Here is a 17,291-nt window from a genome sequence, read left to right on the forward strand (position 1 = left end):
AGTGGATTGTGAGATCTCACATCATCAATTAAAAAAAGGAACGAGTATCAGCGAGGATGTTGGGCCCGAAAGAGTGGATTGTGTGAAATCCCAAATTGATTGGAGAGGAGAACAAGTGAGAACAAGTGCCAGCGAAAATGTTGGTCCTGGAGGAGGTGGATTGTGATATCGGTTGGAGAGGGGAACGAGTGTTGGGCCCAAAAGGAGGGTGGATTATGACATCGATTGGAGAGGGGAACGAGTGCTAGCTCAAGAACGCTAAACCCCAAAGGGGGTGGATTGGACCTCGAAGAGGGGTAGATTGTGACATCGATTGGAGAGGGGAACGAGTGCTAGTGAGGATTCTGAACTCCAAAGGAGGTGGATTAAGCCTCGAATCCAAAAGGGGGTGGATTCAGCCTCGAAGAGAGGTGGATTGTGACATCGATTGGAGAGGGAAACGAGTGTCAGAGAAGACGTTAGGCCCCAAAAGAGGAAAATAAAACGTTCTTTGTAAGGGTGCTCGTTTTAACACATTAGTATAAGCATTCCTCGTAAAAACGTGAAAATACATAGGAAAATGGGAGATTGATGCACAAATTTATTACAACTCTTAGAACAGTTGTTACCCCTACAGTCTGTTCCCAGCCGGCAAGGGAATGTCAAATGCAGAGAGACATAACGCTACCACTTTTACAACAAAAACTCTTATTTCTACACCAATATATTTCTCTATTACACATTGCAATTCAAGCATTCAGCTGCAACGGGGAGGAGAAAAAAATTAAATGGAATGATCCATCACCTACACGGCGACAGGTACCGCCTCATCGAGAGCAAGGACACCGGGTAGCTCTTTGCCTTCCAACAACTCCAAACTGGCACCCCCACCAGTCGAAATGTGGCTCATAACGCTCGCAACTCCCACCTTCTCCACAGCTGCAACCGAGTCTCCACCTCCGATGATGGTCGTCACCCCCTTCCCGCTGAGCTCTGCAAGTTTCTTAGCAATCGACTGCAACCAAGCGCATATTTCGACCACATAAACACATCAGCTATACATACTGTACACACGTTCAACTACATCGGTTTTTACGTCTCTATCATGTGATACTTCGATGAACCAAACAAATCAAGCACCTCAGAGTACCATTAACATTCAAGATCTCAACTCCAGCAATATAACAGATACATAAAGGTCAGTCAACAATAGGGGAAGGCGTGTTTGATAACATGAACGTTAGAAACGTTACGACACGCTCCTTGGTTAAGTCAGTACGATAATGACATCAATGTAAAGAGCATTTTAATCACCATGGAGAAGTTTTTCATTACCTCTGTTCCGACAGCAAACTTGTCGAATTCGAACACTCCCATTGGTCCATTCCAGATGATAGTTTGGGTAGTGTCCAAAGCATCATTGAATGTCTTTACGGAATCTGGTCCAATGTCCAGCCCCATCCATCCATCAGGGATAGCAGATGCTGGGACAATCTGCAAGGTAAGAATCAAGTTTTTTATTTCCCTATTCCGTAGAGCGTTTTAAAAGTTTCGAAAAGACTGGAAAACGAAGCCACTATTCGAATCAATCCATAAAAATTCAGAAGCTTGTGTTTCTATAGCCCTGTATTGATCTGAGAAATGGATCTAAGAACAAGATTTACAAACAAACCTTGCTGTTTGCATCTGGAGCAAACTTATCGGCAATGACGACGTCGGTCGGTAACAAAAGGGATACTCCTTTCGCCTTCGCCTTCGCGAGGAGGGAGGTTGCTAGTTCAAGCTTATCCTCTTCCACCAAAGATGAACCGACGGGAAGTCCCTGTGCCTTGTAGAATGTAAAGATCATTCCACCACCAAGGAGTAGGATGTCACACTTCTCTAGAAGTGATTCAATCACTCCAATTTTTGAAGAGACCTTCGAACCACCAACAATAGCAGCAAATGGCCTCTTGGGGCTCGACACGGCCCCTACTAGATAGTCGAGTTCCTAAAACGATTACCCACATGGTTAAAAATCATTACACATAGGAAAAGAATAACATGACGAAGATCAGGCCACTCATAATCTGAGACAAGTTACCAGTTACATTCAAGATCAGTGAAAACGAAAATAGTATCTAATGTGTAGTATAACAAGCGGGTTCGTGTCGATTAAAGGATCAAACCTTTTGCAAGAGGAAACCAGCTACAGAAGGCTTCAAAAACTTGGTGACTCCCTCGGTCGACGCATGAGCTCTATGGGCAGTTCCAAATGCATCGTTTACAAAAAGATCAGCTAGAGAAGCAAGCTTCTTCGCAAACTCGGGTTCATTTTTCTCTTCTTCCTTGTAGAATCTCACATTCTCAAGGAGAAGGACACCACCTTCTGGTAGGGAAGCAACCAATTTTTCAACCTCAGGACCAATGCAGTCATCAGCCTTCACAACCTGGTGAACATAAGAAACAGAACATGTTTAAAGGTGATAATTAACAATAATAGAAAAAGAAGCCCTTGTTTCATATCGTGGGTACCTGAATGCCAAGGAGTTCAGAAAGCCTAGGCACAAGAGGTGCCAAGCTGAATTTTGGAGTCACTCCTTTTGGTCGTCCCTGAAAATTTTGATTGTTTAAGAACAGATAACACAAGCTTGTGCAAGCATAAACAGTGTACTTTCAAGAGTTTTTGTTAGTGAAAAGAAGAATTTGAACCCAGATTTCAAGTTTCCATGGATGGCTAATCAAGAACATAAAAACCCAATTGCCATTACATGCAATGTACCATCACAGCTAACATCCCTTAACCTTTTCTCTACAAATTCCATTAACTAATCGCTAACCCATCAATCAATTCAAACAGCTTTACAGCTACGAATCAATTTCCAGATACAACAAAACAAAGAGTACACTCACCAGATGGCTGGAGAGAATGACTTTAGCTCCCTTCTCCGTCAAATGCTTGATTGTAGGAATAGCAGCTCTGATCCTAGTGTCATCAGTAATATTCTGATTCTCATCCAAGGGCACATTCAGATCAGCCCTCACGAACACTTTCTTCCCCTTCAAATCCGATGCAGTCAAATCCCCAACGCTCTTCTTAGCCATGGACACCACGCCCCTCGAAGCCTTGCCCCGAAACGACCGAATCTTGGAGGCGACATGGAGGGAGAAAAGTGGGTCGGAGGCGGCAAAGCCAAGGCGCTGAATGGGGGCGCTGCGGAGGCGGATTGAGGAGGAGGAAGTGGCGGTGGGGGAAAACTGAAGAAGGGCGGAGCGGGTTGAAGAAGTGGAAGAGGATGTGGTGGGAAGGAGATGGAAAGTGGCAGGGGAAGCTGCAGACGCCATTGATGATGCAGAGGAGAAATGAAGTGGGTGCTGTGAGTGAGAAACAGAGAAGGGCGGGATTTGGCGATTTGGGAGAGTAGTTTTATGTGGAAGAAATTGGAAGGCGATTATGATTTGTGGAGGGAGAAAGAGATTGGGACAGGAAGAACAGTGAGAACGAATGGGTATTAATCAATTTGTGGTTTTGATCACAGATTTCTCTTATCGCTGAGATAAGGTTGACGATCCATGATTTCTAGATTGTGTGATGCCTTCAAGTTGTTTTTCATTGTTATAAAGTCATGAGAGCTTATGTTTAAAGTGGACAATATCATACCATTGGGGAGACTCGTGATTCCTAACATGGTATCATGCCCTTAACTTAACTATGTCAATAGAATCCTCAAATATCGAATAAAATGGTTGTGAGTCTCGAAAGTGTAGTCAAAAGTGACTCAAGTGTCGAACAAAGGGTGTACTTTGTTCCTTTGTTCGAGGACTTTAGAGAAGGAGTCGAGCCTCGATTAAGGAGAGGCTGTTCGAGGGCTCCATAGATCTCAGGGGAGGCTCTATAGTGTACTTTGTTCAAGGAGAGGATGTAATGAATACATCTTCATTGGCATGAGACCTTTTGGGGAAGTCTAAAGCAAAGCCATGCATATGTTCGAAGTGGACAATATCATACCATTGTGGAGAGTCGTGTTTGTAACGTGAGATTTTCATCCAACAATCACAAATTTATTCTATTGGAAATAAGAATTGGACCTGTGACAATTCATTCTTAAATTTATTATTACGTTCTAAAATTTAATTTTGGTTCTTAAAAGGTTACAAAATCAATTTTAGTTCAGAATTTTTTACATAAAAACAAATAATTTTTCATTATTTATTTATTAAATACACTTTTAGAAACAAACAAAATTTACCTTTAATTATAAAATTAAATGCATAATCTATAATTAATTTACTAAAATGATAGTTTAAAAATATTTATGTCAGTGGCAATATTGTAATTTCATAAAAAAAAATTAAGAGTTATTTTTTAAAAAAGGAAAAGTTGATTTTTTTTTTACCACAGCATACTCGAACCTAGCAACTCTCTACCACGTCTCTCGCCTCCGTCGCCTTGGCTCACTTTTCATCCACTGGCTTTCCCTAATGAATTGCTCAGAGTTTCATGCCGCCAAGCTTTGAACACGGAACATTACTTGGCGGTGGAGCAATCAAAAAGGGTGTTAGACGAACACGACTCTCCACAATGGTATGATATTGTCCACTTTGAGCATAAGCTCTCACGACACTCTCATGGCTTTACTTTGGTCTTCTCCAAAAGGCCTCATACCAATAGAGAGAGTATTCTTTGATTATAAATACATGATCATTCCCTAAATTAGCCGATGTAGGACTTTCATCATCCAACACAGGAAAGTGAAAACGAGAGTTGCATAATTCAAACATCACTGAATTTGTGAACCGCTCAAAATCAGGAACTAGGCTGGAAATCAACGGCAGCAAAGCCCTCCTAACTAGCTTTTATCAGTTTTTTTGCATAAACTATAATAAAGAATTATATTTAAGGTTCAACAGTATATTTCACACCAAAACACTTATCTACCTTCTATTGACAAAAATACACACAATTTTCAAGACTGTAGAATAGAATGAACAAATATATAAGAAAGCATATGAGTAACTCAACAATCCATTTGAAAGATGATTATGACCTTGGTATTTTGGGACCTTGTGCTTTTGTTTGGCTAGCAGCAGCTGTTGACATAACACGCAGACGCCCTGCAACTTCTGTGAAGGATGGCCTATCTGAAGGATTTGGCGCCCAGCAATGTTCCATCAACTTTCTCCATTCAGAATCACAGTAACTTGGAATGGTTGGTCTCAATGTGTTATTCACAATACCCCCTGCACATAAGAAGTGATATCTTGAGATCAAGTTTTGTCTTGGCGACAATTAAAAATCACTCATATTGCTAATCTTGTGTGCTCAAATGGTAAACCAGTGGGAGCCCAACTTAGAATTAGTTTATTTTTCCTATGAGTAGCCATACTTTCATGAACATACAACGAGAAGACCCACGTTAAGAGAAGGCAGCCTACAAAAATGTTTTCCATCTAACAAAATAATACTTCTCTGGCAATCACAAAAAAAACTAGTCATAGACACCATAGGGACACGTTGAATTAGTATATGGTCGCTAGGTTTCCCATAGAACTGAAACTGTTATTAATAAAATTTAGCTTGATTTATGATGTCTGAATTCGGAGAAGAAAGGTCAGCGTGTGCGTGAATCAACACAGAGATAGTATTTTAACGTGCAGGACAGAAGTTAAAGTCTAGATATTCTTACCTATGATAGCCCCATAATGCATGTTGGCATATGGTTCCTCTCCTGTGAGAATCTCCCATAATACAATACCGAAAGAGAACACATCAACCTGTATATCAAATGGCTTTTAGTCAATAGAACAGTTGCTTTAGAGTTTTGTATCTATGTCATTTCCAACTAAGATAGATTCGGAATTATTTCTTAGGCCATCTCATATAGAATATTTGCCGATGTGTGCTTATCATATGGCATATAGTGTCAATGTGTGTACAATGTAGCGAGAGTTGTGTTTTTTGTATTCCCACAAACTACAAGCGTTTTAAATTTGAAAATAAATCATGCAAACAAACTACCGTCCGTGCAGATTTCATGAGTGCTTGGAATATTTTCAAATTTCACTGTCAAGTACAGGCAACTGAGAAATTTCCATGCCATGCAGAACTTCAATGAATCCAAATGGTAGATAAAATAACAGAGAAACACTGGTTAATTTTCTAGTAGGACATTCAAAAAGACAATGACACATGTACATCACCTTCTCAGAGACTTTATTGCTGCTACCATTTAGTAGCTCAGGTGCCATCCATGGTAGGGTTCCTCTTACACCACCAGACACCAAGGTATTTCGCTTGATCTTTGACAGGCCAAAATCAGCTACCTGAAATAGAAGGTGGGTCACGCATAGAAAAACAATATATTTTAAATGGACAGACATATGAAAACAGCATAAACACCCTCGGATCACCTTGCAAATTGGTCTTTGAGGATCCTTCAAGTTCACAAGCAAATTATCACATTTCAAATCAAAATGGACAATACTTTTTGAGTGTAAATATTCCATTCCGAATGCTGCATCCATTGCAATTATTAGCCTCTTACGTCGATCAAGATGCCTGCAAGTTAAAAATTTGTAAAATGGGAAATGTGACTATGAAAATAAACCGGGGCATAAATCAAAGTTTATCTCTTTGAAACTATCGATTTAGTCACTGTATTAGTGATATAATTTTGGTTTATATCTGTATGGACCCGAAATATACTGAACTCAAAACCAGAAAGAAACAGCTGGGGTCTTACTTATCCTTGGAAAGCAAAACATGTCGAAGGGAACCATCAACCATGTATTCTGTCACAGTAGCTAATGTTCCACCAGGACCATCTTGCACAACACCATAAAATGCAACCACGTTGGGATGGTGAAGTTTTGAAAGAATATCGGCTTCCCTCCAGAACTCTACAGTCTATAGGGGACGAAAGAAAAAAAAATAAGATTACATGACGGTGTTAGCGGCAACCCAAATAGAAACCGTATCCCGATTAAAGGAAAAAAAAAATTCTTAATTATTTCCCCCAACTATTATTTCTATGACGTAGCACCACAATTTCTTAATTATTTCCCCCAAGAAACGCCAGGAACTAATGGTTTGTTGAAAAATGCCAGAAATAATAGTAATAGTAATAACAACGACTATAATACAGCATCAACAAACAGCTAAAACAAATTAAAATTACCAATCTCTCTAGCTCTGACGATCGACCCATAAAGCAAGTTTTCTTTATTCTCTTAATTGCAACATCAGTTCCTCTCCACTTTCCATGATAGACAGTGCCGAAAGTTCCAGAACCCAATTCCTTCAACTCTTCAAGATCATTGTTCTTTATGATCTAATATGTGCATGCAGAAGGTAAGCAAAGTGCAAAGATAGTACACATTCTGAAAGAGCAAGGGGGTAATAAACAGAAGCCAGTCTATCTAAAATTGATCTTCTATTCAAATTAAGCAACCAGAGTTAAAAGGGAAAAACAGATAGTTTTACAGCAGGGTTGATGTGAACTTAAAGGGGCAGAAGAAGTCCCCAGGAAGTTCCCAATGTTTCGCACTTTCCATACTTCGTGGAGATTTACAGGCAGCAGAAGAGGATATCATATATTTAATAGCATGAAAGAACTATACCTGTAATGTATTAGGATCAAAATTTCCCAAAGAAGGATCATGAGGAGGTAAGCCACTGCCCTTAGATTCTACCTTAGCATCCTGCCAGGAGTATAAAATTTAGTTAAGGATCATCCCAGTTTATGAGTCAATTTTCTAATAAAAACATAGGAATTATAGATCCATGGTAAGAACTGAAGTGTACCTCATGCCCATACTCTAAAGTCTTTAGGTTTTCCATCATAGCGTCAAATTGCGAACTATCGACGCCATTCAGTCGGGAATGATCATAACGTGAAAGAAAATTGGTGGTGTCGTGTCCACTTATCCTATACAACACTTTCTGGTCATCACCGAAATTGAGTTGAGAATCTTCATGAATTATAGTTGTTGAAGGAGTAAGATTGTCTCCAACAGTCTTGGGAGCAGATGAAAACCCAATGTGATCTTGGTCAATAAGAGAAACATCATTTTGAACAAACGTTTCTTGTGCCAAATTATGGAAATGTGACCAGCCCTTACGTTCATGATTTTCTACATTAATACCCAAACCAGTTCCATCTTCGTGCAGTTGGTTGCTAATATCAAATGAATCCTCAGAAGGTATTGCTTTGGAGAATATATCGGATAAGAAATCACGAGAAAATCGATTGTCAATATCTATAACAATGTCTCCTTGCACCGGTTTGGAAACATTACCCGTGGATGCTTTTTCAGTAACATTGTTAATTAAACTTTCTTCCTTAGAACCAATCTGAGATTGCTCAAGAATTTTATTGTCTTTACACCCCATTCCAACAACCTCACCCATGTCAAGCTGCAAGAGACCCAATGCAGAATCCTCCTGATTCTTTACAGAAGAAACTTGGCCATCTTGAATTTGGTAACACTCATCATCCCTGACTTTAGTAGCAGTATGTGATGGTTTTTCCATGGGAAGGGAATTTTCAGCTTCGCAATTGCTGCTATCTTGCAGTTGGACAGTGGATTCTGGTATCTGGTCCTGATCAGACTGTGAATGAGAGATTAGAAACTGGGAACCATGCGCATCCTCAGATTTAGATAAGCGATTCATTAACTCCTCCTGCCCCCTAGGAATTCTCTCAGAGCGATACACTCTTTGCACAACAGCTGGAGGCTCAAGGAGACTCAAATCAACGACCTTTGATTCACTGTCCATATAATCATGAGTATATGCATTCGATGGCAATTTATGAATCATGTTATCCATATCACTTGATCTAGAAACTATAGGATTTCCAGAAACAGACATTGAAGAAAGTCCTTCCGAACCCTGGAGGTCTGACTCATTCTTGGGAGTTAAGAAGGGAAACTCACCTTGCGCCATGGAAACTGGAGTTGATTTTTCATCAAACAAATGAGAAGGAATTGAGGAGCAGCCACTTTTAGGATGAATCTCTTTCTCAAACGAATCATTTAACTTGCCTTTCAACTTTGTTGATGGTATCTCTGGATATTGTCCTTGAGGTTCATGATAAGTCTGTACAAAGGTTTCATAAGCATTATAGGCATTTGCCCGAACAGGTTGTGAAGACTGCAAGGATGACGGGGCAATATTACCAGTTAAGGCCGATGCATTGACACCAGCCAATTCCTTAAGAACTGTACCCCTTTCAATGCTTTGTCCATCTACCTCATCCAGGTTATTGGCAGAAAAACTTGCTAAGCCATGCAGGTTTGAGCTTTTTCTAGTAACACTGTCCATGCCATTGACTGCGACAACATACTGGATCTCAGAGTCATTATCCACATTACCCATAGAAAAACTCCCTTCATCCAAATCACTCATTGAAAACAGAAAAATTCTAAGTTTTTTGGATCCTTTGTCATCTTTGAACTCATTACACTCCTCCATCATATTCTGGAGATCCTCATCACAAGAAACTGAAACCAACGCATCAAGGTCCTCACCAGGAAGCTGATATTTAATTGCATATGTTTCATTATAGATTGATGATGTTTTCTGCATAAGCTCCTGCCAAGTAATGTCCTTTTTTATCCGAATGATGCGTGTTTCACCCCCAACATATCTCAACTTACTATCACTTGGACGAGGTAAAATTTTCCCACCAAAACTGCAGAGGACTTTCATCTTTGCTAACGAGCCATCAGAAGTTCCAGAAGAAGCATAGCCATGACCAATTCCCCGACCACTATCATATCCTGACGGCTCGCGTGATTTGTGATGAACTGTTCCATGGTTATTTTTGTCTCCATGTAATGAAGAGTTTTTTCGCTCAAAATCTTTTGTACCTTTTTCCATTGAAGTAATCATTGAATTATCTGATCCACATTCAGACCCAGTACGACTAAGGCCTAAAATTCCTTTTAAATCCATATAACCTGAAGTGCAATTAGGGTCACTAACTGAGTCCGAAATGAGTGGTTTTCGGGAATTTGCTCGGTCACGCATAAACTCAAAAGCAAACTCCTCGCCTGTCTGTATGGAGTAATTAAGGACAGGCTTAACCTCTGACATCCTAAGATCCATGGATCTTCCATCACTTTGCATGTTAACAATACTCATAGGGTCCTCTATGGATGATTTAGATGCAGGTTGTAGTTCCCCAAATCCATATTGCATGGAAGTGCATTGGAGCTGGTCATTTCTTGACTGTTCCATCTCATCATGTTTTGATAACTTTATCGTTAACTCAGCCAAGCTTGAACAAGCTCAACCAGACAGAAGGCAATAGGGAAAAGTTGCTTGGAAATCCGAGTGCTAGCTCTACAATACCAGGAGTTGGAATATATATTAAAAAACCATCAGAAATAGTACAAACTACCAAAAATAGCTGAAGCATATTGATTTTCAAACAAGAGGTTGTTAAATGTAAAACAATCGAAATTTCCGGATATGATCTGATACATAAACTGGTTCAAAGAAACTAGTTCCCTATTTCAAATTTTCTTAAATTATTTGAAAACCATCTCAAATCAGCTAAAAATTCTTTAGAATAATTTATCATCTCATAAAATAGAAAATTTCAAGTCAATCATGCTCGTGCATTTAAGTGCTGGAAAAAATAAGTTCGTTGATGTTTTTTTTTAAACAAATCGGAGCGACGAAGAACAAGTTTATAGTTTTTCACTTTCAGAATTTAGTACCACTCTTGTACTTTTTTTCAAAATAGATCAATCATCAAGCATGAAGTTTTTGATGCATGTCCAATAAGTGTAAGGAATTTGAAGTGTCTCACAGAGTGACTGAAAAACATGCTACAAACTTAAGTTTTTGCAATTCAAAGACTCAAAACAATCAATTTTTTAGAGCTAGTTGATGCACCACAGTAATTCATAAATACTCTAAATCCTTTATTTCCTTCATCTGATTGAAGTCAAACAAAAACTTGCGATCTGTACAATCAGAGCCAAGCCAATCCATAAGAGACGAACCATAATACTATAGTCTTGAGTAGTCAACACAAAAGAACCAGACAACGAAGAGTATGAATAACTGTTTATAGGATCCATCTAAATACATTCTATCTGTATACCTCACGATCACGAACATTCCGCTAGGTCTGCAATAGAATTTAGATTCATCTAACCAGATACTCAATTACAATCCTACACATACTAAACGAACATAAATTTCACGGCAATGAAAGTACTGGCACACTAATCAACATCAGATCAAGCAAGAATCTTCAAAAGCTCAATCAGATCCACATAAAAAAATAAAAACGTAATGAATCGGAGTACCTGATGAATTTGCAGAGCGAACCAAGGAAGAAACACCATATCTCAAACCTCCCGAGAAGGTTCGAGTACTAAGCAATAGTACTGCCTCCACGAGAAGCTCGAAAAACAAAATTTCCTCGACTTTCCCTCAGTTCATTCACTCTTTCCAACACTTCCAGCCTTTGATCCGAGACGATGAAATAAACAAAAACAGAAACCAAAACGAAATTAAGAGTCCTTTTTCTTCAGATTTCTTCAACAGATATCAATCTCCTTCAGGCTTGATAACACATAAACTGAAGCTCGATCTTCAGGCAATACAACTTGAAATTTCCATTCATTTCTTTCGAATTAGCGAATTCTTCGCCAACAGTCAAAACGAGAAGAAGGTAGCCAATACCTTGAAACCATCTTCCATAAATACCCCTGCTATACCACTTTTTTTACATGAATGCCATTACTTTCCAAACTGTTTTCCGCGTTGACTATATTTTACAAATTCTACTCTAAGCAACTGCCCCCCACCCCGCCTTCCATGTTGGCATCATCCCACTGGATCATTCGCCACGTGGCACGACCAAGACCGAACGATCGTTACTGTAAAGATCTGAGTGGTCCTCTCGTGGGACCCAGTAAGCGCGGTAACATTTCTGTCGTTTATTTAAAATATTCCAGATCTTTTATTTCGTTTTTTTCTTTTTTATGGGGGTTTATATTGATAGCAGGCTCAGTTAGATTTGAGCACACTGGATAATTACCCATCATTTCCGTGCACCAATGATGTATCTCCACGTCGCACTTCCAGCCATTTGGAAAGTTTTTTTTTTCTTCAAAGCCACGTAAGAAATGGATCTATGGACGGGAAATTTTTTAAATACTTTTCTTTAGTACTATATATAAAATTATACTTCAAATAAAATAATACATTAAGGTATTTTCATTTTAATAAGTGATAATTAAATATAAATTATAAATATTATATTAAATATAAATTATTAAAGCATAATAATTATTAACTGATCTGATCATTAATTTCTAAGATTATCCAAATTTTGATTTGAAATTCTAAAAAAGTTATTAAAGAGTAAATATAATTTTTTTAAAAAAACAAATAACAATTTTTTAAGATTATTATTATTATTTTATTTATAATTTAGTCAATTATATTTAATTTAAGTACTATAGTTTGGACAAAAATATAGAGTGACGGACTTAAAATGTATCCACCGACTTATCATATTAAAACTTTTAAATTATCGATGATAATCTCTATTTTATTGAATTAGTGGCTTTTAATTATTTAATATTGAAAAATAATGAAAGTACTTTTGCAATCACATGCACATAAATAAATGAAGATGATGCATTTAATGAGTCAAATATTATATTAAATTAACTTATATAATTATATATATTAATCCATTAGGATATGAAAATTTTAATATTTTTTAAAAATCGACTCAAACTCCATTCACATTATGTAATATATTGAAATTTATATTAGTCTTTTCACATTATTTAAATATCATACAAATTTAAATAGTTAAAATAATTCAATAATTATATTAAAATATCTCAATTTATTATTTATTTCATATTATAAACTCAAATATGGTATGGCTTAAATTTCTCCTCGAATAAAATTACTTTAAATTTAAAATTTGTGTTTATAAATAAGCCAATTAATTAAATTTATTATAATTAAATTATGTTATTATTGAAAGGGAAAAAAATGCTAAAAAAAGAAAGAAATTCACAAAGCGAGCGGAGCGTTCCAACGAAATTGGGTAGAGGAAGTAATTAAGCCTCGAATCAGAGGGCAAAGTCGGAAAAAGAAAAGTTTCCGAAAATTAAGGTTGGGTTTCCTTTAAGAGAAAACTTGAATATGTATCAATTAAGTAATAAACTTCCAATAGGAAGAAAAATAAATCCATCGCGCATTTGTAACCGTTCATAAACCCTCCAATAGATTAACCCCACGTGTCCTTCTCATACAACCTCTGGCCAATTCATGCAATTAATTATACATTTAACCAAATAATAAATAATTAAATAAGTAAAATACCATTTTGCCCCATCCTCCAATATAAATTTGAAAATTTTTTTTTTATATATATTTAGTTTTTAAAAATTATGTTTTTTTTTTCAGTTTTTTAAATTTAACTTAAATTCTTAAAATCTCCTTAATATTTATAAATTTAATTCAAAACAAAAGTTAATTATTATTAAAAGAAATTTAAAATTTTAATTTAATTCATATTAAAAATAACTATCAAATAAGGCCAAGATGAAAATGACATTAAATTTTATTATTAAAAAAATAAAAAAAGAAAAGAAAAGAAAAAACAAGTGTATGGACAGCTGCGTCGTGGCAGAGAAACACTACAGGAGTTCAATTAATTCAGTAACCTATGCTCCAAGGCATTTTTTGGGCATATAAATTAAATATAATTTTAATTAATATAATTATTTAGATTTTTTTTTAAATATTTAATTATCTCAATTTTATTTGGACTGTATTTGGTATTTAAATAGCCGAGTGTACATCTTACTTGGCACACGGAGCGCCATTTGTCCGAGTGTGCTCATCTCGATGCCACGTGTCAGTTCATACACATAGAAAAAGACAACAGCAGCAACAAACTGTTTCAAGGCGGTGCGTTTTAGTCGTTTTGTTCTCAAAGGTCACGCCATACCGTGGACTACATGCTACTGCTGAGGTGGCAAGGTGGTAGACAAGTCATCTTCATGTCTAGTCAGATAATATTTTTTTTAATATTTAATTGAATGGTTCGCTAAAATAATCACAAAAGCCCATTATGGTAAGCCCATAAGACAAAGCCATATTCTCGTTAGTGGGCCCATTGTAACCCGGCCCGGTCGTATTGTAATCGTCATTCCGTCTCTTCACCGACGAGAGTACAGGCGGAATCGGCGGTGGAGGAAATCCAGAGAGTTGGGAGAGATGTTATCTTTGAAATTTGGGTACAAATGGGTAGCGGTTGCTGCTGCCTCCGAACCAGTCGTAGGACGTCAAAGACATTTGAGAAATCTTTGCTGCTTTTCTAATCGTATTCACTCAAATGGGATATCGTCCGAGTATCAGAGTGATTTCTCTTCACCGTCGTCGTCGTCGTCGTCGAAAGATTTTTCGTCTCTAGAAGGTTACATTTTCATTTTGTTGTGCTTAAATCTGCACATTTTCTTGTTAGATTATCATTTACCAACATAATATTCGTTTTAGGGGTCTTGATTTTGATTATTGTTATGTTGTTGTTGTTTTTGTAAACATTTCTATTGAAATTTGATGTGCTGTTGTGAAATTGTGCATAATGCGATAATAGGATTGGAGGATGTCATGGTTGGCTACCTTTTTGGGAGGAAGAGAGCGACAGAAGTTGCTCACTCGTATGTATTTGCATCATCAGCTAACTATTTTTTGTGCATTTTTACATGTGCTGGCCTGGCTGTATGTTTTCTATTGTTTTCAGGCCTTCGTTCTTCAGTGGCCTCTCTTTTTCAATGCAATGGTCTCTATTGAGCTGTATGATCATTAGGCTCAAACCTATGCCTTGAGACTTCCCAAACTTTGCATTATGGGCAGTTCATTATTGTTTTTCCAAACTTTGCTTGCTTTCTAGCTGTTGTTCTAGATATTAATTACCTTGTCCTTTATCAATCAGTGTATGGAAACGTGTAATCAGAACAGGGGATACAGTGGTAGATGCTACTTGTGGAAATGGGTATGATACTCTAGCTATGCTCAAAATGGTTGCTGATGAAGCTGGTTCTGCTCGTGTTTATGCAATGGACGTTCAGAAAGAGGCCTTAGAAAGTACTTCTGCTTTACTGGACGAATCACTCTGTAAAAAAGAGGTATCCTTCGGTTTATCACATTCGAGTAATCCATGATGTTCTTCTAGTAAATATACAGCTCATAACTTGTTCCAACTAATGGCCTACAGCCTAAAATTGTAATTACGATAGTCTAAAGCTTCTTTAGCATGAACATATGCTGATTGTATGTGATCCAATTGTTTGCGACTTCAAGCTTGTAACAAACCAAGCACATTACTAGCAGATATTGTCCGCTTTGGCCCGTTACGTATCGTCGTCAGTCTCACGGTTTTAAAACGTGTCAGCTAGGGAGATGTTTTCACACTCTTATAAGGAATGTTTCGTTCTCCTCTCCAATCGATGAGGATCTCACAATCCACTCCCTTGGGGGCCAACGTCCTCAATATCTTGCACTGATACCATTTGTAACACCGGGCGGTGTGGAAAGCTTTTATCGTTTACCTTTGTCAGTTCACTTTCAAAAAATGGGGATCAACCGATGACTTTACCTTCTGCTTTGTGTAGTTTAACTTTGAAAAATGTTTGTTCAAGTGCTCATATTTTCTAGTTTTATGTAGAGGAAACTTGTTAAACTCTCCTCCATTTGCCACAGCAGAATGGAAGATGTCATTCCAGAGGGTTCTCCCGTTAGGTAATGATTCCACATTTTGTGTTTAGTAATGACATATTTGTCATTTTAATTGATACCTATCCTTTTTTGCATTTCTTCGCTAATAGTATGAATCTTGAACAACCATGTAAGAAAGTTGAAGAACAAGAAAGAATTCAAATAAATTTATTATCTGTGATTAGATATACCAGTTAATGCTGCTCTATTTCTTAGGCTTGTTGCATTTAACCTTGGCTACCTACCTGGTGGAAACAAAGCAATCACTACAAAGTCAGAAACAACATTACAAGCACTTGAAGCTGCCTATAGACTTCTAAAACCTGGAGGGCTCATCAGCCTTGTGGTTTATGTGGGGCATCCTGGTGGACTGTAATACTTCTGCTCCTCTTCTTTTTCTTCCCACTGCAATCCATGCTTATTTCTCTGTCTTAAAGCTACTAATTTTGGATTTAAAACTTTTTATCTATATATCATCGTCGTGTACAAATCTTGAATGCATCAACAAGTGCATATTTCATCTTTTTCTTTCATCAGTCAAAATTAATTCACAAGGCTAAATACCTGCTTTGTGGGATGACATTGGTAGTAATTCAATCTCTGAACTAGTCATATCTCTGTTTTCTTTGAAAATGAATTGTGGGGTTGGGGTTATATATGGGAATACACACGTCGAATTAAATAACACTTGTCTGTGAGATCCCACATCGGTTGAAAAGGGGACAAAACATTCCTTATAAGGGTGTGGAATCTTCTCCCTAGTAGATGCGTTTTAAAACCGTGAGGCTGATGGTAATACGTAACGGGTCAAAGCGGACAATATTTGCTAGTGGTGAGCTTGGGCTGTTACAAATGGTATTAGAGCTAGACATCGGGCGGTGTGCCAACGAGGACGCTGGGCTCCCAAGGGGGTGGATTGTGAGATCCCACATCAGTTGGAGAAGGGAACGAAACATTCCTTATAAGGGTGTGGAAATCTCTACCTAGTAAACGCGTTTTAAAATCATGAGGCTGATGGTGATACGTAACGGACCAAAACAGACAATATTTGTTGTTAGCGTTGAGTTTAGACTGTTTCATTATTAGTTCGCGCAAATGTGTGTGAGTTTGACAGACAGTTCTAATGGGTTTGTTTTCTAATGTTTAGGGAAGAATTGGAGACTATCCAAAAATTTTGTGGCGAGCTGGGTGTTGAGAATTGGATTTGTTGTAAGCTTCAGATGTTGAACCGGCCACTAGCTCCAGTGCCTGTGTTCTTATTCAAGAGATGAAAGTGGTAAACGTTTCTTTCCTTCCACTCCTACGATTCCTAGCTTCTTTGTTTGATGATGGTAGATGGACTCGTAAAAGAATGTTGGTTATTATCATAATTTCATGTCAATTTCGTAATGAAGTGAGCTTAGTTCTGCAGTTTCATGTCAATAAATAAATAATTAATGCATATATTTGTTTGAGTAAGTAAAGTTTGGTGTAGATTTAAAGGCAAAGCTACTGACTGGGGTTTGGTATGTGAATATTGTGTGCATGTGCATCATTCTTGCTCCAACCAAACCAATGTTCTTTG

At 37.6% G+C, this 17,291-nt stretch overlaps 3 protein-coding genes across 3 annotated transcripts; 1 reads left to right on the forward strand and 2 right to left on the reverse strand.

Annotated features, from left to right (window-relative positions):
- Positions 1-548: 548 nt before the first annotated feature.
- LOC111777476 (phosphoglycerate kinase, chloroplastic) lies at positions 549-3,427 on the reverse strand. Its single transcript, XM_023657100.2, has 6 exons — positions 2,872-3,427; positions 2,494-2,571; positions 2,148-2,408; positions 1,652-1,969; positions 1,315-1,473; positions 549-994 (listed from the first exon to the last, which is right to left on the reverse strand). The coding sequence occupies exons 1-6, from the start codon at positions 3,301-3,303 to the stop codon at positions 785-787; spliced, it is 1,458 nt and encodes a 485-aa protein (XP_023512868.1). The 5' UTR covers positions 3,304-3,427; the 3' UTR covers positions 549-784.
- A 1,382-nt stretch (positions 3,428-4,809) lies between these two features.
- On the reverse strand, positions 4,810-11,641 carry LOC111776947 (RAF-like serine/threonine-protein kinase 20). The gene is made up of 9 exons (XM_023656368.2): positions 11,284-11,641; positions 7,763-10,306; positions 7,579-7,659; positions 7,137-7,289; positions 6,702-6,865; positions 6,370-6,517; positions 6,160-6,282; positions 5,646-5,733; positions 4,810-5,199 (listed from the first exon to the last, which is right to left on the reverse strand). The coding sequence occupies exons 2-9, from the start codon at positions 10,199-10,201 to the stop codon at positions 5,000-5,002; spliced, it is 3,396 nt and encodes a 1,131-aa protein (XP_023512136.2). The 5' UTR covers positions 10,202-10,306; positions 11,284-11,641; the 3' UTR covers positions 4,810-4,999.
- Positions 11,642-14,139: 2,498 nt separating this feature from the next.
- Positions 14,140-17,190, forward strand: LOC111776775 (S-adenosyl-L-methionine-dependent methyltransferases superfamily protein). The gene is made up of 6 exons (XM_023656131.2): positions 14,140-14,426; positions 14,607-14,670; positions 14,946-15,138; positions 15,678-15,751; positions 15,944-16,099; positions 16,875-17,190. The coding sequence occupies exons 1-6, from the start codon at positions 14,228-14,230 to the stop codon at positions 16,996-16,998; spliced, it is 810 nt and encodes a 269-aa protein (XP_023511899.2). The 5' UTR covers positions 14,140-14,227; the 3' UTR covers positions 16,999-17,190.
- The last annotated feature ends 101 nt before the right edge of the window (positions 17,191-17,291 follow it).

This window comes from Cucurbita pepo, chromosome 16, assembly GCF_057944985.1.
Source record: "Cucurbita pepo subsp. pepo isolate OVF chromosome 16, ASM5794498v1, whole genome shotgun sequence".
NCBI classification, from domain to species: domain Eukaryota; kingdom Viridiplantae; phylum Streptophyta; class Magnoliopsida; order Cucurbitales; family Cucurbitaceae; genus Cucurbita; species Cucurbita pepo.

Excerpts from the sequence above, each read along its gene's own strand:
- LOC111777476 (XM_023657100.2), bottom strand. The coding sequence starts at position 3,303 with ATGGCGTCTGCAGCTTCCCCTGCCACTTTCCATCTCCTTCCCACCACA. Across the intron at positions 1,970-2,147 it reads CTGGTTTCCTCTTGCAAAAG|GAACTCGACTATCTAGTAGG; the intron begins GTTTGATCCTTT and ends TAATCGTTTTAG. Across the intron at positions 995-1,314 it reads AGTTTGCTGTCGGAACAGAG|TCGATTGCTAAGAAACTTGC; the intron begins GTAATGAAAAAC and ends GCTTGGTTGCAG.
- LOC111776947 (XM_023656368.2), bottom strand. The coding sequence starts at position 10,201 with ATGGAACAGTCAAGAAATGACCAGCTCCAATGCACTTCCATGCAATAT. Across the intron at positions 7,660-7,762 it reads CTTTAGAGTATGGGCATGAG|GATGCTAAGGTAGAATCTAA; the intron begins GTACACTTCAGT and ends TACTCCTGGCAG. Across the intron at positions 7,290-7,578 it reads TTGATCCTAATACATTACAG|ATCATAAAGAACAATGATCT; the intron begins GTATAGTTCTTT and ends TGCACATATTAG.
- LOC111776775 (XM_023656131.2), top strand. The coding sequence starts at position 14,228 with ATGTTATCTTTGAAATTTGGGTACAAATGGGTAGCGGTTGCTGCTGCC. Across the intron at positions 15,139-15,677 it reads AATCACTCTGTAAAAAAGAG|AGGAAACTTGTTAAACTCTC; the intron begins GTATCCTTCGGT and ends AGTTTTATGTAG. Across the intron at positions 16,100-16,874 it reads GTGGGGCATCCTGGTGGACT|GGAAGAATTGGAGACTATCC; the intron begins GTAATACTTCTG and ends TCTAATGTTTAG.